Raw genomic sequence first — 25,647 nt, 5'->3', positions numbered from 1 at the left:
ATGGCTCAGCTGAATCGAAGCAATGCAGGAGATGGTGCTGGGATTAGATGCATGTTAGGGCAGGAGATTGCAGGCTCAGTTCGAGGCAATGAATGAGAAGTTGTGTGTGTTCGTGCTGTGGAGTTGAAAATGTGGAAGCTACAGACTTGCAACTGTTGCAGAAGCTACAGAAAGAACGGGATTATAAGAAGAAGTTGCAGTTAGGCATGTGAGCTGGGATATGCTATGGGAGTGTTGGTGTTGCAGAGGCAAGCAATGAAGTTACAAGGATCTGTAGAAAGTGGCAGTAAGGTTGATGGTTTGAGCTGAGTTGCAGACAGTGAGTTGTGCAAGTTATGCACCACAGCAGTACATGAGTCTTGCAGAAGCAATGGTTGAGCTGCAAGGAACTGTGTTGCTGCTCAAATTGCAGGTGAACAAGAAAGATTGAGAAACTAGAATTGATTACAGATGATGACTTGTGTGGTTGGGAAATGTATAAAGTGCAGCAACGGAGCTGAACTGAAATGGTGGTTTTGAAGTTATTTGAGTTAGCGGTGGAGTTAAAGCTGTAAGCAAGCGATGCCGAGTCACTGGAAGTTGCAGGAATGGTATTGAACTGTTTGCTGTTGCAGTTGCAGTTGCAAGTGGTGGCTAAGTCATATGGCGCTGGGGAAAATGCAGTTGTTATGAGGTGCAGCTGAAATCATGAGTAAACCAATCAAGTACTAGAGTAAAGGGTACTGGTGGTACTGGAGCTAAATGCCTTGTCAGTTTCATGAGACTGACAGGCTCAATATTTTAGAGATGGGCCTGTATTAACCGGGTTGTGGCTACTGATGGGCCTGAAACTGAACTGGACTTGGCTTGACCAGAACTGAGTTGTGAGGCGGATACAGGATTTGGCCGACAATTGGAAGTGGGAGCTATATAAGCTCTTTTAGGTTCTATTCTTGGGGGGACCTATTATCTCTTCTATGGGAGATCTTATCTTCTCTTCTATTTTTGCCTAGGGTTTAGAGACATGATAGGTTTTCTTTTCCTTCTTGTTATGAACTCCACTCACATGTTTAGATAATTCTCTTTTGGTTAAGGAATAAGTTGGAGTTCCAACCATGATATTTTTGCAATGAATTAGTTTTGTCTCCATATTTTGTTGCTTATGATTCACTATTAATATTGTTATATGATTTGAATGCATGTTTAGTCGAGTCGCGAATCGGTTGAATTAGTTTTCATCTTTATTGCTAGATTAGGGTTATTATACGCAAAAGTGATAATTCCTGATTGCAAGTAGCATAATTGTGAGTACTGCTTGTAGTGATACATCCTAGTAGTCACAAGTGGATCATAACCTTTGTTAAAACGGATTAGTGCTTTTACTCGTTCGTTTGCATTGATTAGTCTTATTTCATAGAACTTAGTGCTCTTAGGTAGTTAAACTTAATTGTGCTTTTACACTTTAGGTTGCTTTATAGGAAGAATTCACATTCGCATCTTTTAATGTGTTTGTTGATGACAACAGAAAATTAGCGGGATATTCTTGCAATCAAGGTATCCTAGGACTTTTGATAAAAGTTTAGATTAAATAACAATTCTAGTTATTATTACAAATTCATGTTTGTGAATGAAAACTAATCCTTGACCAATATCTTCATCTTATGGATTTGCGTATTTGCTTAAATTTATTTGTTTTTAGCATAACTTAGTTTATTAAAAATCAGAAAAATCCTCCCTTTGTTTATATAAGAAATCGAAACAAACGACAACCTAGACCTCTCTGTGGGAACGATCCTTTCTTGCCCTTGCTATATTATATATTTTAAGTTGTGAGAAAGTAATATTATTTTTGACGCATACGACAACGATCAATGACCCGTTTGTTGTATTCGCGAGCTAGCCTTTGTTGATAGTTTACCATCTTTTGCAAAGCCACTTCCCGCCTTTCTTCAAGATCATCGAGCTTCTCTAGCATTAGGTCCGTTGTTAGGTTCTTCTCCCATGCCTCCGTTTTTGTTGTTGGAAGTATTATCTCCGTTGGGATGACCGCTTCGGCTCCATAGGTTAGCAAGAATGGAGTTTCTCCCGTGGACGCCATTCTTGTAGTTCGGTAGGGCCATAGGAGATTGTGCAGTTGTTCACACCATCTTTTCTTGTATGCTCCTAGCTTTTTCTTCAACTTCATCGCTATTGTTTTGTTAGTCACCTACGCCTGTCCTTTGCTCTTAGGGTATATAAGAGTGGACTTGTTTTTCTGAATGTTGAAAGTTTCGAAAAACATATCTATGTTCTTTCCTTGCAACTGCTTGCCATTGTCAGAGACTATGGCGGCTGGTATTCCAAAACTGCATATGATTTGCTCAAACAAGAACTTAAAGACATCTGTGTCCCTAATTCTTGACAAAGCCTTTTCTTCCACCCATTTGGTGAAATAATCCGTATCCACAATAAGGTATTTTCTCTTCGAGGTTCCCTCTATCAAGGGTCCGACAATTCAACCCCCACTTGACAAATGGCCAAGGGATGATGACTGAGTTAAGCTCCGTTGCTGGTACTTTAATCATCCTGGCAAAGCGTTGGCATTTCTCACAGCGCTTAGCCACGTTCTTTGAATCTTCGTTCATGCTTATCCAGTAGTATCCTTGCATTTTGGCTTTGACTGCCAAGAACCTTCTTCCGCTATGATTGCCGACATCTTCGCTGTGTATATCATGGAGTATCCTTCTGCCTTCGGTTCGTGAGAGGCACCGCATCAGAGGTCCAAGAAATGACCTTCTGTACAATATTCCATCACGCAGGCTGTACATTGCTGCTTTTGATTCAAGTTTCCGAGCCTCTTTGACATCTGCTGGTAAGGTACCTTTGTCAAGGTATTGGTGAATTAGAATCCTCCAATCATCTTCCGCTTCGTCTTCGTTGTCTTCGTCCGACATAGATTGGTCTTTGTCAGATTCTTCGACTTCGTTATCTGGTTCTCCTTCGTTTTCTTTTCCTTTCTCAGCTTCTCTCATGGCTCGAGTTTGAACGACCAAAGCCTCCTCAGCTCCTGAGATTGGTCCTTCTATCGAAGACTCATATATCCTTCCAATTTGCACGGAGGTGGTATTTATGTACCTTAGCATTGATGATATGAATGCTAAGGCATCTGCGTGTCTGTTATCTTTTTGAAAGACATGTCTGAATGTAACGTTGTTGATCTTTGACGCATGCTCCTGTGTTAACTTTAGGTACGAAGATAGTACTGGATCTAAAGTTTGATATTAGCTCGATTTGTCTAATGACTAACTGTGAGTCACTAGTCAAACGAACATCTGATAAGCCTAGCTCTCGTGCCAAGCGTAGACCATGTATGACCGCCTCGTATTATGTGATGTTATTAGTGTATTGTTCGAATTCTAACCTGAACGCATAGATGAGTCGGTCTCTGGTAGGGGTTGTTATTACAATCCCTATGCTTGCGCCCTCTCCATTGGAGGATCCATCTACGAATATCTCCCACTTCCGTGAATTCTGAGGTTCCAAGAGATCTTTTAGTTCTTGTTGTCTTCCTCCATTCCTGGGATATCATCTATCTCTGCTTCGTCGTTGAGAGGTAGGTCCGCTAGAAAGTCTGCTAAGATTTGTGATTTCTCAGCCTTCATTGTTTCAAAGATTATGTGGAACTGCTTGATCATGGCATTCCATTTTTCCACCCTTCCAATTTTCTCCGTGCTGTCGAGGATTTGACTTATCTGAGCCTTTGTGAAGACTCGGATGGTATGTGCGTCGAAATATATCCTTAGTTTTTTTGTTGCCACTACTAAGGCATATATAAGCTGCTCTACCTTGGTATAATTACGCTCCGCTGAACTGAGTGTTTTGCTGATGTAATATATGGGCTTTTCTCCTTGTCCTTGGTCTCGTACCAATACTGCGCTCACAACGTAGCTTGTTGCTGCTAAGTACAAGGTGAGAATTTCACCTGGCTCCGGCTTCTGTAGGATGGGTACCGAAGTCAAATATTCCTTGATTTTTTGGAAGGCTTGCTCGCACTCCCTGGTCCACATGAACATGCTTCCCTTCCTTAGTGTATCGAAAAATGCTTTGCATTTATCTGATGATCTTGGTATGAATCTTCCCATGGAAGCTAAGATTCCATTTAGCTTTTGTAATCCTTTTAGTTTGTATGGAGATGGATTGCTCTGACCCTTTCGGGGTCCACTTTTATTCCTCGCTTAGTTACCAAGTATCCTAGGAATTTTCCTGAGGTTACTCCGAATGTGCATTTCTCCGAGTTTACCTTCATGTGAAAGCTTCTCATGGCTTCAAATATTTTCCTTAGGTCTGATAGGTGGTGTTTCGCCTCTTTTCTCTTGACAAGCATATCGTCCACGTAGACCTCCAGTATATTGCCTATCCACGGCTTAAAGATTTTGTTTACCAATCGCTGGTATGTTGCCCCCGCGTTCTTTAGTCCAAAAGGCATCCTTGTATAACAATACAAGCCTCTGGGGGTAAAGAACGCAGTATGCTCCTGGTCTTCTTCTGCAAGGGCGATTTGGTTGTAACCTGAGTATCCATCCATGAAGGATAGTCTATGGTGACCTTCGGTTGCATTGACCAGTTCGTCAATGTTTGGCAGTGGGTAGCTGTCTTTGGGGCACGTTTTGTTGAGATTGCTAAAGTCGATGCAAATGCGTACGCCTCCGTTCTTCTTGGGCACAATCACCATGTTGGATATCCACGTGGGATACTTGACTTCTCGTATGAACCCTGCGTTTAGTAACTTTTGTAACTCCTTTTCTACCGCTTCTTGGTAGATGTCTGCCACCTTACGGATGCGTTGCTTGAATGGTGGTATTTCTGGTCTGAGTCGAAAGTGGTGGGAGACCAAATTCGGGTCAATTCCAGGCATGTCTTCCATTGACCACGCAAAGACATCTGTGTAGTCCTTTAGTAGACTTTGTAGTTGCATCTCCTCTTCCTCTTCAAGTAAAGTTCTGATGTTGATCATTTTTGGTTCCGCCTCCGTTCCGGTGTTGATTTTCTTTGTTGGTTCCACCGATGAGAAGGTTTGTTTCTGAGGACGTTGAGGAGTGCTTTTCTGTAATTGTCATTTGGCAGAGACGTTCGCCCCTGGAGTGGCGGGCTTGTCTCCGGAACTGAGATGGCTTCGGGTACTAAGAAGGATCTGTCCTTCACTTCTTTGGTGTTTGCCTTTCGTCTTTTTCTTTCGTGCTGCTGGGCAACAACTATTTCTTCGTTGAGTATGACCTCTGCTAGATTGCATAGCCTTGCGTCTTGCTGGTCACCTTTGATTTAAATTTCACCCATGGGTGTAGGGAATCAAAGGTACTGATGATATGTCGAAGCTATTCCTCGTAATCTATGGACCCATATCCTTCCCATGATTACATTGTAGCGCGAAGGTGCTTCCACCACACATAACCTTGTATTGTTTACTAAGGGTCTTGCACGTACCTGCAAGATGATTTCTCCTTTTGGTCTAGAGACTGCTCCATTGAAACCGTATATTGTGCAAGTGGAAGAATCCATCTGCTCCGCTGTCAAACCCATGCGTAGGTAGGGTTCGTAAAACAATACATTTAACGAGCTGCCCCCGTCAAGGAGGACCTTCGTAACGTTCCATCTGTGTATTGGAAGAGTGATCACAAGTGGATCGTTGTGCATCTCGACCTCCTGATTGACGTCTTTTGTTGATAATGTTAATGGCGTGGCCATCCATTCTTACCAAGTGCTAGTAGGTGGTCCGCTTAGCTTGAACACCTCGTGGGCTTCTAGCTTTCTCCTGTTTCGAGCTAACTCGAGGATGTCTTCGAGTAGCTCCTCCTGACCTCCGCTGGAGAAGGTAATCATGTTGATGTATTTGCCGTCCTGAGGTAGTTCTACCCTTTTCTTGGGGGCTACCTCAGTATCAGCTGCTTGTATCTGCACGTACTCCATGAACTTGCCTTCGTCTATGAATCTCTGGATCGTGTGTTCCTTAGGTGACAACATGTATCAGTTGTATGCCCGTAGTACTGGTGGTACTCACAGTATTCCTTAGCCTCCTTTGTTTTATCCAGTTGCTTTCCCCTAGTGTTAGGGTACCGAAAACCCGACTTCGCTCCTTCCTTGCTTAGAATGTGGGAAAACATGGTGTTTAGCTTTGTGTAGATTTTATCTACTAATTCTTCTCTTCCTTTTCATCTACCTTTGCCATCTCCATATTTGGATATTTTGTCTCGAGAGCTGGTTCTGCCCCCGGATTCATTTAGCCTCTTAGGTATCTCCGGAATTGGTTCCAGAGAGTTGGTTCATTGTGGAGCTGTTGTCGTCTTTGATTGTGCCCTTGGGTTGTCCTTATGGATTTCTTCAATCCTGATGTAGCGGTCTTGGACAACCCTAAGCTCTCCTTCGGAATCAAGGGATCGGTTGTGAAGCTCCACGAAGATGGCTGAGGTTCTGTCAAGTCCATACTTATAGCAATTAATGCTAATTTCTGGATTGACTTTCCCTATTGCTTGGCATATATTTTTCCACTTGTCTGTGTATTGCATCAATGTCTCTCGGGGCCTGATAGCTAAAGCAAATAGCCCATCTAACCCTGCATTTGTTGACTTGTTGTACATGTATGTCTCCAAGAACACCGTAGATAATTGCTCAAAGGAGTCAATTGAGTTTGCTGGTAAATTGTCATACCATGCCAATGCTGATCCCGTCAAGCATCCCGGGAAGTACCTACAAAGTACTACCTCATCTCTTTCCCAATGGGCAAGGACACGGGTGTAGTACCGTAGGCCGGCTGCGGGATCAGATGTACTGTTGAATGCCTGAAACGTAGGTATAGGCATTTCAGAGGGATGGGTTCCCTCAAAATGCGAAAAGACAACGGAGATGTTGTCGCTTCTTGTAGTACCTCTTCTAGTCTTGCGCCTGCGTGGCCTGTTTTTAGTCCTTGTATCTCCTTCTGCATTTTCTCCATTTGCTCCATAACCATGTTCACATTGTGAGCATCTATGGAAAGTGTCTCGTCGTAGTAGGAATGGGAGGGCTTGTATGTTGGATCCGTCTCATCTGGATCATGACGTGTTCTTCTGGATCCCCCTACTGGGTTAGCCTTCGGTGGGTTGAGATCCACCCTTCGTCTTCCTGAGATAGATCCGTTCTCACGCCTCTTTAGCGGAGGGTGAGTTTGGGAACCTTCGATTTGCACGTCTAGCATATCCTTTAGGTTCTGGTTCTCCTGGGCCATCACGTGCATTGCATCCTCATGCTCATTGTTTCGTAGAAGCAAAGCCGCTACTTGTGCTGCCATTTGTTCTTCGTTGTGGATTCCACCACCCTGAGGAGTGTTGTCGGCCGTATCCTCAGAGTTATCCACTCCTTCTTCTATGACCGGTGCGTCTGGATCTATCTGGATTGGAGTTATGTGTCCCAACGCTCGTCCCGTAGGAACTAGGGTTCTGGGTAGCCCTACGTTGGCCGCAGGTGGCTGTGTGACATTGAGATGCTCTGGTAATGGCATGTCGTAAAGTGGTTGTGCTCCAGATGTTTGCCCCATCCTTTCAGCATGAATAAGCGGCTTGGTAGCAGTTGTTATTCTTGCTATTTCGCTTTATCCGTCCTCTGCTTCGGTTCTTTGGTTTGCTTGAGACGGCTTTTGAGATCGTCCTCTCGTGACTGCTGGTCGTGAACTTGTTGGTAGATCACTTGGTTTCTGCATGCCTTCGGCTTTTGTTATCATGCGGTTACAGAAAAAACGACAAAAATCTGCTACTTGGGTGCCTTCGTCAAAAGTAGAAATTAATGCTCTGACACAGAAGATGGCTAAGCAGCCTTTTCAGAAAAAGGACTGAAATGATGTCTTGGAGAGACAAGTACTGATTTTTTATGGTACCCTTGGAGAAAACAACCTTAAATGTTGAAAATAATTAAAAAAGGTACCATATCTTTTCGAAAAATGGGGTATTAAATGCTTGAAAAGATTTTTGCTTCCTTAAATTCTCGCTGAGATTCCTCAGTGCTCAGAGACACTCATATCTGAAGAATACTTTGTCGGAAAAGGTGTTTTAGTACAAAACAAAAGTTTTAACGTTTTGTGAGTGTGTTTTTGTGAAAACTTTTGTAGATCTGTGAGATTGCTAGTATTTAGAGGTTATGAACTCAAAGAATTTGCGAAAACAATGGACGAACCAATCACTAGAAAGTGAGATCCATCGTTGTTGAACTGAGATCTCTTCGTTAAAGAAGATGCATAAAAATAAATGACGGAATATAAAAACTCAAGCTGGTGAGGAAACCGTTCTAGCGCCAAACTGTGACTACTCGTTTTCCCGTAGTCTACGTAATGTATACAGTTCGGAGAATCAGATACTAAGTAGTATCGATGCCTCAGTTGAACTGATGATACTAAGTTATCGAAGATCACAATAATAACCAAGAACACTAATGTAAAGTAAACGCTACTAAGTTATCATGAGACAAAAAGATATTACGTGGTTCGACTTTCATCTACATCCACGGGGTAATGAGTGATTTTTTTGTATTATGTTGTAGTGGTTACAAAAGATCTTAAATGCTTCCCAAAGTAATAAAGAGAACTCAAGTCGAAGTCATTACTTAAGTTCTAAACATTAAAGAGGTATAAGCTTAAGACTAGATCTTCTTCTCCTAGGAATTGAATGCCTTTAGTTTGTTGGTGAGGCTTAGTATTTATAGCCCCTTTTGCTCCAGGTATATCTTTGATGCCTCTGGATCCATCGTTTCCCGATATACCTTTCGTACAGATGGTACCTTTGTTCACCGCGTGCTTTCCCCAATCGAACTCTGCCACCTCAGCTGACCCACGTTCATTCGGGAAATTCCCAACCTCAGTACAGATTGTACCTTCGTTCACCGCCAGCCTCTACCAATCTGGTTCCGTCACATCATCTCTCTCCACGTGCTTTGATTATGCGTGTAGATAAGAGATTTGTGCATTTAATGCTGATAGATATGTCATCTACTTCTGTCCCTTCGCCAGCTGCCTCCATATAGACTAGGCTTTTACTTCTTTAATCTTAGCCGTCGAGGGATCCTTTCTTGGGACGAGAAAAGTATATATATGAAGGTATACTCCGTCACTTAGATTCCTCTGTATAGCGAGGGCTACACAGTTATCTTGTATGCGACCAATGAGATCGTGACACGTGCTTCGCAGAATATTGGTATTCACAGTCACTCGGCAATAAAGAATCGATGAAGTGGTGATTTTGGCCATATACATTATAAATACATATGAGGATAAAATTTCTTTATGAATTTTTCTTACATTGGCCCCTAGCGAGGTGAATGTAAACATGGAATTATAATCCCTAATGTTGATCGTGAATTTTATTGCTCTATAACCACCACATGTATATTGCAAAATATATTTTAAAAGTTCTGGCGACTCTTGCAATAGAGATAATTTCGCATTTTCTTTCAAACAACAAATTCCAAACTCTGGTGGTTTATTCTTTTGGATTTTGTTGGTTTTCCTTTTTCTACATCATTGCCTTACAATGAGGGCATACTGCAGTTGGACCTCCTACACTACGCTTGTTCAAGTCCATGACTGCAATATAAAAGATTAGTACAAAAGGAAGAGGACCTCCTACACTATGCTTGTTCAAGTCCATGACTGCAATATAAAAGATTAGTACAAAAGGAAGAGTCACATAGAATAGTACGCTTCTAGTTTACAATAGATGCCAATAAAATAACTTACATGTATATGGGGATTCTTCTTTGCTATCAGAATCATATTTTTCAGGTTCCACTTGATTCAACTTACATTTTCTTTTTGGTCAAATCCTAGACCAAATAATAACTTTAATTATAAAGACTATATGAATGCAACAAAATACTTCATTGAATGCAACCAATATTTTTTTGTATATCAATTTACTATTCTGCATGTAACTGGCAACAAAATTTTCCCTTCAGCTATTGTCATTTGAGATATACTTTCCGGTGAAACTGGCCAAAATATGTTTATGTGAGATTGTTTAGAAAACTACTGGCTTGCTGAGAATGTTGGACATATTGTATGTCCTCATTGAGACTCCCAAATTTGGAAGATATTTTATTTATTTCGGGCGATCTAGGCTAATAAGATGAATAAAATGAGTTATGTAAAACAACTATCAAGTGTTACCTTTTTGTTATGACCGGGTCTTCATTTTTCCCTGCGTGTCCGGCATTGTTGGTATATGGTTTTATCCTTAGGTTTAAGAGAAGCCCTTGGTTTTTATAAACTGCAGGTTTGAAAGCATGATTGTGCTGAAATCCCTGAGATCTCAACTGCACATAGAATGACTTGGTGAGTAAAAGAGAAAGCCAAGGCTCCTAGCATGTATGGGTTTTCTGATATTGTTGTTTGGTTTTGAAGCGTATCATTGTTTGTTTGTTAATATTCTTCCGTTGAAGTCTGATACAACTCAACTACACATATAATGTCTTAATGAGTAAAAGAGAAAGCTAAGGCTTCTAGTAAGCCCGTTGACATGTCCAAAAGGCTTAGATTCACAGAGTCAACCGGAAACATATTCATGAGACTGAGAGTGATACTTATGAATGCGCCTTAAATGGGTGTCTTCTCGTATTAAACGAGATTAAGAGAATGCTGAAGCGACAAGTAGGACCAACAATAAATGGTTATCAATAGCTAGTCTCGAACTTATGCAGGTGAGATTCGTGGAATCTGCCCTTGGTTTGTTGTGGTTCGAAAATACTTGATGCCCCCAAACCTTGCCCCCACGACGTCTCACCATTATACCAGTTCATAGAATTCAGATTCGGACCTACCATGGGACCCTAGGGGTTCACTACACCCGGGGTTTAGATTGGTGACATATCATGGGGGCAAAGGATGGGGAAAATGGGAGGTGTCAAGCATTATCCGTTGTGGTTGGTTTAGAAACTCAAATCTTACTTTGAACAGAGAGCAGAACACAAGTCGTGTTTTAATAGGGATATGGATACGAGGATTCGTTAATTTTCAAAAAACGAGGATACGGGATACATAGGGGGTTGTATTTTCTTTTATTCTTTTTAATTTAATATAATAATGGATTTTTTTTCGTTCGTTAATTTAATAATTAATCAATGTTGGGATCATACAAAGATTTAGTTAGTAGCCTAGCAACAAGCTGGACACCAACCCCTTTTTGAATACAATAATTATTAATTTAATAATAATCCATTTTAATAAAAAGAATCACATAAAATAAAAAATTCTTAAATACGATCTAGAGTATTTAAAAAAATAAATAGATAAAATCTATCTAACATCTTGCTCACCCATCAATATTGTCTTCATCAAAGAGTATTGCTTCTAGTTCTGGCTCGTCAAGTAAAAGATTTGCAACTTCAAGTTATTCCACACCGTCTAGTGGATCAAATGCAATTCCACTGATATCCCACGTTATACTTTCGAATAATTTTCACTTTTTCGTGAAAGGAGACGAGGTTTACTATGAACAAACACTAAATCCTCAGTTGGTCGAGGTACAATCTTGTTTCTCTCCATTGAACGGGTAAATATTTATTATTGTGAAATAGAGATTAGAGAAGGAGACACAAAGTAAAGGGGAAAAGAGAGAGAGAAATTCTATTAATGTGTGTGTATTTACAATGGGTTAAGCCTCTATTTATATAGATAGAAGACTTGGTTTCCAAGATAGGTAAACCCTAATCTTAGACACAAAAAGCATCTTAGTAAATAAACTTGGTTTATAACACTCCCCCTGATGATCACTGTGGCTAAGTCATTACAAACATTCCAGGAAAACTCAAATGAGAAAAACCTGAAATTGCATAAGTATGTAAAGACTCATATTCAGTGTTGGACACGCATATGTTGCCTCGTTAAAACCTTGACAAGGAAAACCCAGTGGGACAAAACCTTGACGAAGGAAAAAGAGTACAATGCGATAAGTCTAGTAAATGCACCTTTGATGATGATGCTCCCCCTGATAAATACTTCAGTAAAATCTTGGCTTGCAAATCTTTGAGTCGAGATTTTCCAAATTTACGAATTTCTTGAATGCTGGAGATAACAATGCTTTCGTGAGAAATTTCCCAGTTGATGAGCTCTTCTTTTGTGTTAGTCTTCTAATGGTAGTGTTCTCGAGCCTTCACGCTTCTTTAAATACATTTAGGACTTGCTTCTTGGATTATTAGCTTTTCGAAGATGATTTGTTGAAGTAGTTGATGTAATTTCTTCAAAAAATTAAGTGCCAATACGCAGTTACAATACCATAGGTGTACGAACTTTGTAGTCATACTATGGATCAGAATGGTGTCCAACTTCATAGGAGATGGTTATGTTGATGTGGTCTAACAAAATGACCTAGTTAATGGTGGGAATCCACCAAATAACCAAAATCCATACAACTCCCCCTTGGATGACCACCATGTTAAATTAATTTGCCTCACTAAAACCTTTCCAGTAAAACCCAATGGGAAAAAATTTGGACGAAGGAAAAAGAGCATAAATATCAACATTTTGAAGAAAAAAAAATTAAACATCAATGAGATGTTGCCTCGTTAAAATCTTGTCAGGAAAACCACATGGGACAAAACCTGAAACGAAGGGAAAAGAGTACAACTTTTGCCGTAAATATGGATGCTAACTCAACTATATGAGTATTATTAAAAACACCAAAATCATAACTATAGTCTATATTATAGACAAGTTTAAGCAAGCATAATATTTTACTGCAGATTTAAGAAAAATTAATATTTATGCTACTAAAGCATGAATTTTTGTGTTTTTAAGGACTCCTCAAGAGACCTATAACGTTGAAATCATCAATTAATTAATCCGGATTTTTTGATTTTGTACCAAATTTATAAAAACACATAAAGGATTGTTAAAACTGACATAGTCGAGTCAAGTGGTTGCGTGAGTGTAATTTGAGTCCTCTAAGGATCACAAATTTGAAAATGTTCTCCGACCATATACGAGTCCTTCAAGGACTACCATGCCAAATGTGTCTTATAAAAAGAACAATTACTGAACCAATCCTAGGGTCTGAGCAAAAAGAAAACCCTCAAATCGTTTTCACAGCGAACATATTTCTCATATAACACATTATGACTACACCGACCTGTAATTAATAGGCTTGACACATTTACGGTGTTAAGTTTTGGATCCAAAATTGTGTTAATTGAGAAATCAATCCAATCTAATTTGGATTGTATGCCAACCAATCACATATGTCGATATTTTTCTGCAGAGGGGTTCAAAACCACCATCATTTATTTTAGTAGCTACTTTAAATGAATATTCGACAACTAATTACGATCTCATACAGTTCTCAAGCGTATGCATATCTTGAAAAGAATTACATAATTGATAGTACGATCCCATGGGCATTGTAATCTCCTCCCCTTCAAATGAGGATATAATAACTTTGAGAACGTGAATCGTGTTTTTGGTACACTCTGTTGGAGCTATTTGTAACCTATATAAAAATGCTACTTGCTTGTTATATGTGATTGAATTTTCTTTTTCAAACGGCATAAGCTTACATAAAAGCTATATGAGATATTTTCACGCCTAGTAGACAGCCTTTTTCGATTTGATCAAAATGGGAGAGAAACGCGTCTGGTAATGTATAGTCTCCCCCTGATTTGGGGGAAATATAATCATCTCATATACGAAAACAAGTTCGCAGAGTATTATCCGATTAAATCGAGGACATATACTCGTAATAACATCTGGATTTTAACAAAACCAGTTGGACCGTAAATAATGACTTCAAAAGGCATAAAAGAAATGTCCAAATAAATAAATAAAATTGTAGTCTACTTGACGTACAAATTTAAAATCAACCATGGATTCGTTGGTTAGAGCAAGAAAAACATAAATCTCCAATGACCTATAGGGCCGACGAAATATTCATTCACCTAAGAATGAAATTATAGACATTTTATTTCATTCAAAGAAATTAATATTGAGATCAATATAGTCACTACAAGGAATAGTTAATGATTTAGGCTAACAAGCCGGGTGCGCACCCTTTGATCTTTAGTGTCCAATTCCAACTATAAGTGGAACTATTTCAAATTTTGGAGAATAATATAATGAAGAAAACCAAAAAAATTTAAATTGGTGTTTGTCGTAATAACCAATCTCATCCTTCTAGGATCCGTGGAGAAATCTATTTTCAATTGGTTTAAATGATTCTTTGAGAAAAATAAAGAAATCATTATGGTATTTTTTGTAGAGAAAAATCTACTTTTTGGTTGATAAAGATTTCTTTGAAGGAATAGAAATCAATAACCAAAATTGGCTAAAATACTTCGAATGCCAATTTTTTGCATCTCATTGTAGAGAATCTATGGAAAAAATTAATACCGATTGGTAAAACGATATACCAAAATCACATCGACGACTGGAAAAAGAAGAAGATATCGTTTACTATGGAAATCCATAGTGGTAAAAGAATGGTTTCTTTTTAAAAAGAATAGGAACCAAATACGAATCACATGATCATTGTCCAATGGACAAAAATACCAATATTAACTGGTCGGAAGTTTTTCAATCATGCATATGATTCAGTACCAACACCAATTTTTGGTGATTATAGTTTCATTATAGGAATAGAAACTATAAACCATCTACCGAATACCGATAGATTTTTTTTTCTTTTTTTTCTCTCCATATGAAAAAATTATAGAAGAAAGAAAAATCAACTTAATGGAAAAATAGTTGATCACCCATATCCCGAGAAATATAGACGGGATCTGGTTAATATCCGCAATAGATACAGTTACTCCAAAAAATGGTTATAGTAATAACCATGGAGTTGGAAGGTAGGTAAAAGAAAAATCCCCTTTGATATGTCAATTAATAAACCATCAGGTTTATGTAATACAAACTTAGAAAATAATATTAAAAAAATCGAATTTAAAAAAACTCATTAAAAGCATACGTAACCTGTTTGCTGCTCCTAAATCATAAGTTAGGAGGTTTATATGATCACGTGCATAGTTGATATCCTGAGGTCTTAATGTCTTATCAACTTTCAAACACCCATCCGTTCGTATCCTCTTGTCCTCTTTATGTGTAGGTACACATTTCATCTTCCGCCACGTGTCCACAATGGTACACGTGGAGGACATGCGGCTAAGAGCATCAAGATATGATATCACACGTGGACAACCAAGAGTCACTTTATCATATCCCCAGAAAGATCCGAGATCTACGGCTGGGGATAGCCCGACTGACGCAGACAAGACAGGGGCAGAGGACAGCTGTCTACCGCGGATATACATCTCAACTAACCGCATTAAATACCCTCAAACAGCATACGTGTCAGTCATCCTGTGTAGGAAGCGTAGATAGCTCTGCATATTCAAACAGAACACGCAGATAAAACCGAGAACACGAAGACTTCTGCGTAAGTGGCACAAGACACAAGAGGATAAGGTTATAACGGGCTTCAGAAGTGGACCCCACGTAACCTCCCTATAAATACCCCTCTCTCCCAAATGAAGAGGGGATCGGAAAAACATTGCGAGGAGAATGGGAGAGAGACAGAGAGATATAGAAAGTGTAAGTAAGTTCCTCCTGCTACGCAGGCTTATGTGGACCCGCAGACAAAGATTTGAGTGATGAATCATATAAGTTAATCGTTTCATCTATATTCATGCATTTATACTTTACATGTTCGATTCGATACTTATGGTATATCATGTTCGTACGTTTTATACTTCATCCATTATTTATCTTGTTGTGCGAGCTAAGAACAATGATTGTAGTTGATGAGACGAGGAAGAGTATTAGAACTCTGAGTCAAGGATTCGACATAACCAATTCATCCCCCTCAGGCGCAGCTTATTTACTGTATTGTCATGAGTCTGCGCGCATTATTTATGAACACTCATATGATAATGATCTTTGTGTTCACAATCTGACGCAAGAAACAGGGATCTTCATCCCGGTAAAAGATTTATCTTCTCCTGTGACTTGTTTCAGGCTTCGTTTACTGAAAATAACGATGTATGGAACATTACGGTTTTTTCCGTTCATGATTTCAAAAATCAAAATTTTGAACAGATCCGCGTTTATCTAAGTAGATCTGATTCTTCAGGCATTTTCTAAGTTTTCATTTCTTTGAAAATCAAAATTATGAACAGATCCGCGTTTATCTAAGTAGATCTGATTCTTCAGGCATTTTCTAAGTTTTCACGTCTTTGAAAATCAAAATTATGAACAGATCCGCGTTTATCTAAGTAGATCTGATTCTTCATGCTTTTTCTAAGTTTTCACGTCTTTGAAAATCAAAATTATGAACAGATCCGCGTTTATCTAAGCAGATCTGATTCTTCATGCATTTTCTAAGTTTTCACGTCTTTGAAAATCAAAATTATGAACATATCCACGTTTATCTAAGCAGATATGATTCTTCATGCATTTTCTAAGTTTTCACGTCTTTGAAAATCAAAATTATGAACAGATCCGCGTTTATCTAAGTAGATCTGATTCTTCATGCATTTTCTAAGTTTTCACATCTTTGAAAATCAAAACTTCGAACAGATCTGCGGTCATCTACATAGATGGGAGCCTTAAGTATTTTCAAGATTTTACACCTTTGAGAACTCTAAACACTAATAGATATCATGTGGGACCCATTGTCTTCGTGATTTTTTCTCTCTCTTTCAGGAAAATATTAGAAAATGGAGAAAAGCAAAGATGTCGGGAAGGCAAAAGCTTCGTCAAAAGAGATGCAAAGGACAACCCCAGTGGTAACTAGGAGTAAGCAGAAAGGTGAAAACTAAAGGAAGGCAGGATAGGGCGCAGGATAATGCAGAAAGCACGGCCCCCATCAATGCCAACATCATCGCAGCAAACGCAGTAGTAAGTAGTAGTAGTAGAGTAGTAGTAGTAAATGCCGCGGCAGCCAAAGCAGGAGCTTCAAGAGCTGGCGGATCCAAAGTTGGAGCTCCCAGAGTAACCAATGCTCAACTACAGGAACATCAGGAAGTCGTAGCAGAGTCAGGAATACAACAACCCCTCTATGGGATGCCCTTAACCAACGAACAACATACCTTTCCAGCCAAGCAACCGCTTCTAATAGCAGGTCAACCCTCAAACAACCGTCGGGTCCCAAGGTGCACGGTTAGACCCACCAGAACCAGTAATACAGATCGTGGATGAGGAACAAACCATAGCCGCTGATGAGCAATTGCGGGCAGGAACACCAAATCAAGGGTCAAATCATTCCGCTCAGATGATGGCCGAGCTGACAGAATTAAGGAAGAACCAGAAGGCATACGCAGATGCTGTGGCGATATTAGCACAAGAGAACCAAACACTCAAGGAAAGAATCATTCATAGCGCAGAGGTAGAAAACCAACGCGAACAAGCTAACTCCAAGGCTGTAGCACCTAATCAAGATAGAAGAATGGTGATCGCAAACAACCCACTTCCATTGAATCGAAGAGGAGCAAGGAGCAGCCAAAGATCAGACCCTGATTACAATCCCGAGAACTCGGACTACTACGACGGTACCACCCTCCTACGAGCAAAATCTACCATTCATGAAGAGCACCAGATCGCAATGGAAAATCTGCGTGCTGAGATGCTGGCAGAAATCAAGGAGCTAAAGACTAGGCAGGGAGGCGGAAGACTAGAGCAAGTGATGAAGGAAGCAAACACTACCCCGCTGACGCCACACTTGGCCAGGGCTTCCATACCGCAGAAGTGTTCGGTTCCTGCTTTCGATTGCTATGACGGATCAACTGATCCTGCGGCTCATCTTCGATATTATAATCGAATGATGGCCCGTTGGGATAACGAAGACTCCATACTGTGCAGATACTTCCCATCAAGTTTAAAAGGGTCCGCGTTGTCATGGTTTGATAACTTGCCATCAAACTCCATCGACTCCTACGACCAACTCACAGAAAAATTTCTAGCAACATACATGTACAACAAGGTTGTCAATACCGGCATGGACAAGCTATTCTCGCTGGAGATGAAATACAAAGAGACCATCAGAGAATATACTGATAGATGGCACAAGATTTGCCAAGCTATTGGCAACGTAGATCCCGTGGTTAGTATCAACTGCTACAAATGGGGGATGGACAGGATGAGTCCTTTGTCGAGATCCACGGAACCATCCCTACCACCGAAGGAGATCTCCGGATAATCATAGAAAAGCATGCAAGGTTAGAAGAAATTCAGCGTGAAAATCCCAGAGCTCATACTCAACGTCCCACACGCACAAATTCCGTGGATCAAGCCAGCGGGTCCAAAAGAGGAATCACAGAAGAGCGTCCCAACGAAGAAAGGAAAGAACGAAGGGATGATAGACGAAGGATGATCGAAAATTTGAAGATCAAGTCTATACCAAGCTGAATACCAGTTATTCGCGCATCCTGAGAGAGATCAAAGGGAGGGAGAACTTCGATTGGCCATGGTCCAAGGGAAAGCAGCCTCCTAGATCAGAAAAATCCAAGGAATACTGTGAATACCACTGTTTCAACGGTCATCAAACAGAAAAGTGCAAAAATCTCAAGATAATGATTCAAAAACTAATCGACGCAGGAGACCTGAAGCAATATATACAGAAGATTGATAACGAAGATAGAACCAAGAGAGGCAAGCAGGTTCAATTACCAGAAGGCAACCGCACCCTCAACACGATTTCATGTTCAGAGATTCAAGGACCATCCCTAACCGCCCAGATTGGGAAGAGATTGAGAAAACAATTCGAAGATTATTGTGAGCTTTATAAGATCGATGGGAAAGAGGTAAACGAGCACGAACAATGGATGGACGCCCATGACTTTCGAGACGATGTGGAAGAAGACATGGAAGACCATAATGATCCTCTAGTCCTCACACTCCCAATAGCAGGGTGCAATGTCAAGAAAATTCTCATCGATGGAGGAAGCTCAGTCAACGTCCTGTTCTATGACACGTTCAAACGTATGGAACTCAACGACGAGCAACTGCTGTCATCTTACTACACCATCTACGGATTCAACGGCGCAGCTACAAAGCCCCTAGGGGACATTGTCTTACAAGTAGACGCAGGGCCCATGAAAGTGGACACTCGATTCAGCGTCGTAGATGCACCTTCACCTTACAACGCCATCATCGGAAGAAGATGGGTTCACAAGCTCAAGGGAGTAGCTGCAACCTACCATCAATATCTCAGATTCCCAACACCCAGGGAGTCATGGAAATTAAAGGAGACCAAGTAACTGCGCGGGAATGTCAGACCTTACAGAATCAGATCAATAATGAGCGGGAAAAAAGCACCAGTCCCGAAGAGCCAAAAATAAGGAGATAACCATAGATACATATCTGGAAGAAATCTCCGGAAAAAGCCTTCTGAACGTAAGCACCACTGGCAGCGCAGAAGCAAGCACCTCCGCGACAAAAGAAGACGGAGAGCCCACCAAATAGCAATCAAAGAATGTTCCTCTCTTGGGGGAACCAAAACCCACGTTTACACCTGTCGAAGCAGCTAAAGAAGTCAACATAGGTACTGAGGGAAACCCGAAGATTATCAGAATAGGCACCTTGATGGATGAAGAAAGAGAAGCCGCGCTAATCAAACTTCTAAAGGAATACGCGGACATCTTTGCTTGGAAATTGGGGGACATGCCGGGAATTGACCCAAAGTTAGTTCATCACGAACTTCGAATAAAACCAGGTACCCCCCCTTTTAGGCAGAAGGTGCGCAAAGTAGCTCCAGAATACCATCGAGCAGTTGAAGTGGAACTCCGCAAACTACTGGACGCAGGATTCATCAAAGAAGTTAAGTACCCAACATGGATCTCTAACATGGTCATCGTACCGAAGAAAATGGGGGAGTAAGGATATGCATCGACTTCACCAACCTCAATAAGGCTTGCCCTAAAGATAGCTATCCACTGCCAAGCATTGACCAACTTGTCGAGGCAGTGAAGGATACGAAGAAATGTCATTCATGGATGGATACTCTGGATACAATCAATTATTCCTAGCAGAAGAAGATCACAACATAAACATTCTATACACCACACGACCTCTATTGCTATGTAAGAATGCCCTTTGGACTGCGAAACGCAGGGGCAACCTACCAAAGAATGGTGGATGCAATTTTCAAACCATGGATTGGAAGTACACTGGAAGTATATGTGGATGATATGCTCGTAAAAGCAAGCTGCGCAAAGATCATCACCAAGACCTAAAAGATATTTTCCAAGCAATGAGAGTGCACAACATGAAGGTAAACCCAGAGAAGTGCACTTTTGGTGTCACTTCCGGAAAGTTCCTCGGATATTTGGTGACGAAGAGGGGCATTGAAGTCGATCCCGCTAAAATTGAAGCCATCGTAAGAATGCCATCCCCAAAGAATTTAAAAGAGGTTCAGAAACTCAATGGTTCGCTGGCTGCGCTGGGGAGGTTCATATCCAGGTCCTCGGATAGATGTAAGCACTTTTTTAACATTCTCAAAAAAGGAAGCAAATTCGAATGGACGGCAGAGTGCGAGGAAGCTTTTCGAAATATCAAAGAATACCTGGCTGAGATCCCTATACTACAAAAACCAGACCCTGATGAAGTGTTGGCACTATACATAGCAGCAACAGAAGATGCAGTCAGCGCAGTATTGGTTAAAACCAACACGAAGATAGAGCAGCCCATCTATTACATCAGCAAGACTCTGAACGCAGCAGAAAGAACTACACGAAGATCGAGCAGCTCATCTTGGCATTAGTATGGGCAACCCTGAAACTCAGAACTTACTTTTTGACTCACTACGTCCGCGTCCCATGCAAAGCTCCGCTAGAAGCAGTCCTTAAAAACGCAGGAAAGTAGGCAGAATTGCAAAATGGAATACTCACCTAGATCAATTCAATATCATCCATGAGCTACAACACTCTCAGAAGTCACAAGTATTAGCAGATTTCCTAGCAGACTTACCATTGGATAACTGCGAAGAAGTCATCATCGAAGGACGAAAGGCAGCAGGACTACCAGAAATGGACGAAGGTAAAGACCCTATAGACATCTTGGAACCAAAAAATCCTAGGCAATGGGAAGTCTTCGTAGATGGGTCGAAAAATAAAGAAGGGGCGGGGATAGGCATCGTAATCACCACCCCAACAGGAGACAGGATCATACATGCTTTCAGGTTAGAATTCAAGGGGCATACCAACAACATAGTTGAATATGAAGCAGTGGTGCATGCCCTTCAGTTGATAATAGAAATGGGCATAACTGACGTGCGTCTGACAAGCGATTCACAGCTGGTCATCCGACAAATAGGGTTGCAATATAATGTTTATGACAGAACATTGTCAGCATACATGGAATTGGTGCAAACACTGGCATCACAAATCCCAAACATCAAATTCCGACACCTGGCAAGGAAGGAACTCAGGCACGCGGATGCCCTGGCCTACATATCATCGATGCTCAGAAACGAGGACGTCAAAGCAATCAAAGTAACCAGGATTTACGAGCCTTCAATTGATATTCAAGAACTCTGCGCTGCACAGCAGAGGAACCACGCAGAAGAAGATATTGCAGATTATGACGCAGGAGAATTCATCGTGGATGATTTCCAAGAAGACGATATCATGACTAAGGCAGACCAAGATGAAGACTTCAGCAGCGAAGAAGATTGGAGATCTGAAATTCATCTTTTCCTAAAAGAAGGAATACTACCCTCGGATCTAAAGCAATCCAGAAAAATACAGTCAAAGGCAGGAAGATATGATCTGAGAAAAGAAATTTTGTACAAAAAATCTTTTCTCGGACCATTATTACGCTGCCTATCCAGATCCGAAGAACATTTGATTTTGAAAGACATACACCGCGGCGATGCAGGCAATCACAGCGGAATGTGATCCCTAGCAGATAAGGCGAAAACTCAAGGATATTACTGGCCAACAATAATACGAGACGCTGCAATAATGTCACGAAGATGCGAAGAATGCCAGCGTTTCGCCAAAAAAATCCACGCACCCGCATCAATGTTGAAACCAGTAGACAACCCTTGGCCATTCTCAAAATGGGGCATATACATCGTGGGTCCCCTAATCGAAGGATCAGGGAAGAGAAGATTTTTGATAGTGGCCACGGACTATTTCAGCAAATGGGTAGAGGCTAAATCCCTGGCAAGGATCCGATACGTAGATGTCTTCACATTCATCTTTCAAAACATCATTTGCAGGTTTGGCATACCAGCTGAGATTGTATCTGACAATGGAAAGCAATTCCAGGGAAAAAACATCTACTTACTCTTCGATACTTTCAAAATTCGAAAGAACAAGTCAACACCAATTTACCCTCAAAGCAATGGTCAGGCAGAAGCCACAAACAAAACCCTCGCACTCATCCTCAAAAAGCAGTTGGACGAATACAAGAAGCGTTGGTGTGAGCAACTACACACATTTTGTGGGCTTATAGGACAACTCGAAGATCAGCCACGGAGAATCCCCATTCTTACTCACCTATGGATCCGAAGCTATTATCCCAACATAAATAATCATGCCAACTACGAAAACTGAAGCATGAGAGAAGAACCTCACAGCGGACATGATGTTGGAAAAGTTGGATGATCTGGAAGAGAGGAGGGAGGCATCACTACAAAAAATGGAAAACTATCAAAGAAAACTATCAAGGGAGTATAATAAGAGGGTTAAGCTTAGAAATTTCGTAGAAGGGCAGTATGTGCTGAGGACCATTCCCCAATACCAATGAGAAAAGAAGTGGGGCAAATTAGCACCAACATGAGGGGGGACCCTTCTTCATACATGATGTTGCAGGAAATGGGTCTTATTATCTGCGCAACCTAAAAGGGGAGATCCTCAGACACCCATGGAATGCAAAATATCTCAAGCCATACTACCCGTAGAAGGCAACGCAGACCTGTATCTGCGTGAAGAGCGCCAGAAGAAGAAAACGACGCTTTCGATCGACATGTTTCTATCTCTAAGAGAGGAATAGCAAACCTCAACCTATCAATCAAGCAAACTTTTGGCAAAAAATAGTCAAAATACATGGAGCAACATAGTAACAAGACGACTGCGTGTAAATACAACACCTCATGAGAACCCTACACCTGAAAATACAGAGAAATGACCTCCGCGTCAATACTTCATCCTCCTATTTTTTTCCATTTACTACCTCAGAGGTTCCATCAATGGAATTCTTCTAAGTGTAACTCAACAAACTGAATAGACACTTTAACCCTCTTTCACCCGTGGACGTAGACACTCTGCTGTCGAACCACGTAAACACTTGTGTTAATTGTTGTTTTATTTTACTTGGGGAAAGTAGTCACCTACAATCTCTCGGGACTCCCCTATCAGCGTCTATAAGTGTAGGACCATGGGGAAGGCAACCAACAGAAAGAGATACCCAACCAATCTTATGACAGCGGGTTGAAGGAATGAATGTACATTCCAAACAACTCATATCCTAGAACGCTGCCCCGACCCCCACCGTCTGGGAATCCTCTGTCCCAGGATTAGCCAGCGGGGTGACAGGTCTCAAGACGTTCACGAAGATACACATATCTTCAGGTTCGCACTCAAACACTTCGCTATCCTTGGTTACATTCAGTTATATTCCAAATTAACCATAACAATACTTAAAAAGGAAATCGGACAACACATATAAAAATTAAAGCAATGATCAATTCATTAAAATTTGATTACAGGCTTGGCAATGATACGCAGGAACAAGAAAATACAAAAGGAATCTCACAAAGCCTTATAATCAACAAAGATCAATTTTCTACAATAATCTACTTGGATAGTTCAACTCCACCAGCAGGTTTAGCAATCTTTCCCTTCTGCGATGAAGGTACGATCCCACCCGAGGAAGGCCCTGAAGAACCAGATGTAGGAGGTGGGGGTTTCTCACGACGCGGATAGCCTTATCTTCATCAACGACTTATCTTCAAGAAGGAGATGATATCTCAGATGTGGATTTACTTATAGCTGAAGGGGAGGGTGCTATAAAGAAGAAAAGGAGACCTAGGAGAGGAGAAGACTTCAAATTACGTGAAGCTTTTGTGAAGGCTGATTTCTGGCTTCTGTTCATGGTGTACTTTTTGGGCGTTGGTTCAGGTGTGACTGTTCTCAATAATTTGGCACAGATTGGAATTGCGCAAGGAACAAGTGACACTGCAATCCTCTTATCTATTTTCAGCTTTGGCAATTTTCTGGGACGTCTTGGTGGTGGTGTTGTTTCTGAACACTTTGTTAGGTTAGTATTTTCTATTTAGTACACCACTAGTAGTTAATAGTTAGCAAGGCATGTTGATGGAAGTTTGATCTCCATCATCAATTACACCCCTATTCTATGCAACCCGCATTTGATTCAAGGACTTCCTACTGAGGATGCCCTACTGTTTTAGACTCGCCATATCCAATAATTGTCTCTTGGATTATCACTGCTTGGACCTATTTGATAAGAATGTGCAAGGAATCTAATTTCTCTAGGCTTAATGAAAGAGAAACTGCTTTAGGGACAACAGTTTAAACTTCTGTTATTTTTAAGGCATCTACATCCACTGTACAAATAGGGCTTCCACAGAGTGCAAAGTAAATCATGAGTGTGAAAATCTTAACCTAGTAATTACATGTGATTTCCTGTAACGGTGGAGAATTTAACCTTGAACTAGAGACTCTCAGTCACCAATGTATAAACAATTAGTGTCCATACCAATAACCATAGATCTTTTTCCGCATGATTTTGCATAATTATGTAACCGTACTTCTCTAAGTGAAAAGCCTGACCACCTAGATAGGTTATCCTTCTGATTTATATTTGAGTTGTAATGACTTGCAGGTCAAAAACAATCCCACGCACAGTTTGGATGACAGTGTCTCAACTTGTCATGGCTATAGCGTACCTTCTATTTGCATCAGCTCTGAACGGGACCCTTTTCGCAGCAACAGCATTACTTGGAGTATGCTATGGGGTTCAATTTTCTGTCATGGTCCCTACCGCCTCTGAACTTTTTGGGTTGAAGCATTTTGGTGTCATATACAATTTCATGTTGCTCGGAAATCCTCTAGGTGCAGTTATTTTCTCAGGGGGTTTAGCTGGTTATTTATATGATAAGGAAGTAGAAAAGCAGCAACAGCAAGGAGTTGATGGTATGATTTTTGCTTCAAGTGTATCTTGCTTGGGTCCTAAGTCCTAACTGTTTTAGGCTTACATTCCTGGTTCTAGCCGGTGTGTGGTTTGGGTTCCATTTTGAGTGCAATTCTTACAATCAGAATAAGACCTGTCTACCAAATGTTGTATGCTGGGGGCTCTTTCCGTCTGCCTCCTCCCACCCAGGGTTCTTCACAACATTGATTAAACCTCTCAGATATTGATGTTCTGGAGTTTTAGGATTGTAATTGTGGTAATAATACAATAATTTAATGGAAACATCTGATGTATCGTATTAGTTCCTTGAGTCTTGGGGAATAGGCACACAACTAAGCGATACCAATGCTTAAAAGTTTGCTAGTTAGAGTAGCACTATGGTATGGGAATTAATTTCCTCAAAACCCTAAAACATAGAGAATTGTGTTAGGCGTGAAAACTTCTATTCCCTCTATTTCAAAATAATAGCCTGGTTTCATTTAGCGGAGGGAGCACTATTCTCTCCATTTTCCCATAATAGGAAGAGGATGTGGAGAGGA

General features: G+C 40.7%; 1 protein-coding gene across 1 annotated transcript; it reads left to right on the top strand.

Annotated features, from left to right (window-relative positions):
• LOC113294757 (protein NUCLEAR FUSION DEFECTIVE 4-like) lies at positions 1-25,443 on the top strand. The gene is made up of 3 exons (XM_026543133.1): positions 1-85; positions 23,881-24,214; positions 24,800-25,443. The coding sequence occupies exons 1-3, from the start codon at positions 1-3 to the stop codon at positions 25,155-25,157; spliced, it is 777 nt and encodes a 258-aa protein (XP_026398918.1). The 3' UTR covers positions 25,158-25,443.
• Positions 25,444-25,647: the final 204 nt, after the last annotated feature.

This window comes from Papaver somniferum, chromosome 7 (genome assembly GCF_003573695.1).
Source record: "Papaver somniferum cultivar HN1 chromosome 7, ASM357369v1, whole genome shotgun sequence".
Taxonomy (NCBI): domain Eukaryota; kingdom Viridiplantae; phylum Streptophyta; class Magnoliopsida; order Ranunculales; family Papaveraceae; genus Papaver; species Papaver somniferum.
The sequence above is the reverse complement of the archived record's forward strand: the minus strand, read 5'-3'. Positions and strand labels throughout refer to the sequence as shown.

What these genes read in the sequence shown, in the direction of transcription:
- LOC113294757 (XM_026543133.1), top strand. Translation starts at nt 1, where the DNA reads ATGGCTCAGCTGAATCGAAGCAATGCAGGAGATGGTGCTGGGATTAGA. An exon ending in GATTGCAGGCTCAGTTCGAG is followed by an intron (nt 86 to 23,880) that starts GCAATGAATGAG and finishes CGACGCGGATAG; the next exon opens with CCTTATCTTCATCAACGACT. An exon ending in GTTTCTGAACACTTTGTTAG is followed by an intron (nt 24,215 to 24,799) that starts GTTAGTATTTTC and finishes AATGACTTGCAG; the next exon opens with GTCAAAAACAATCCCACGCA.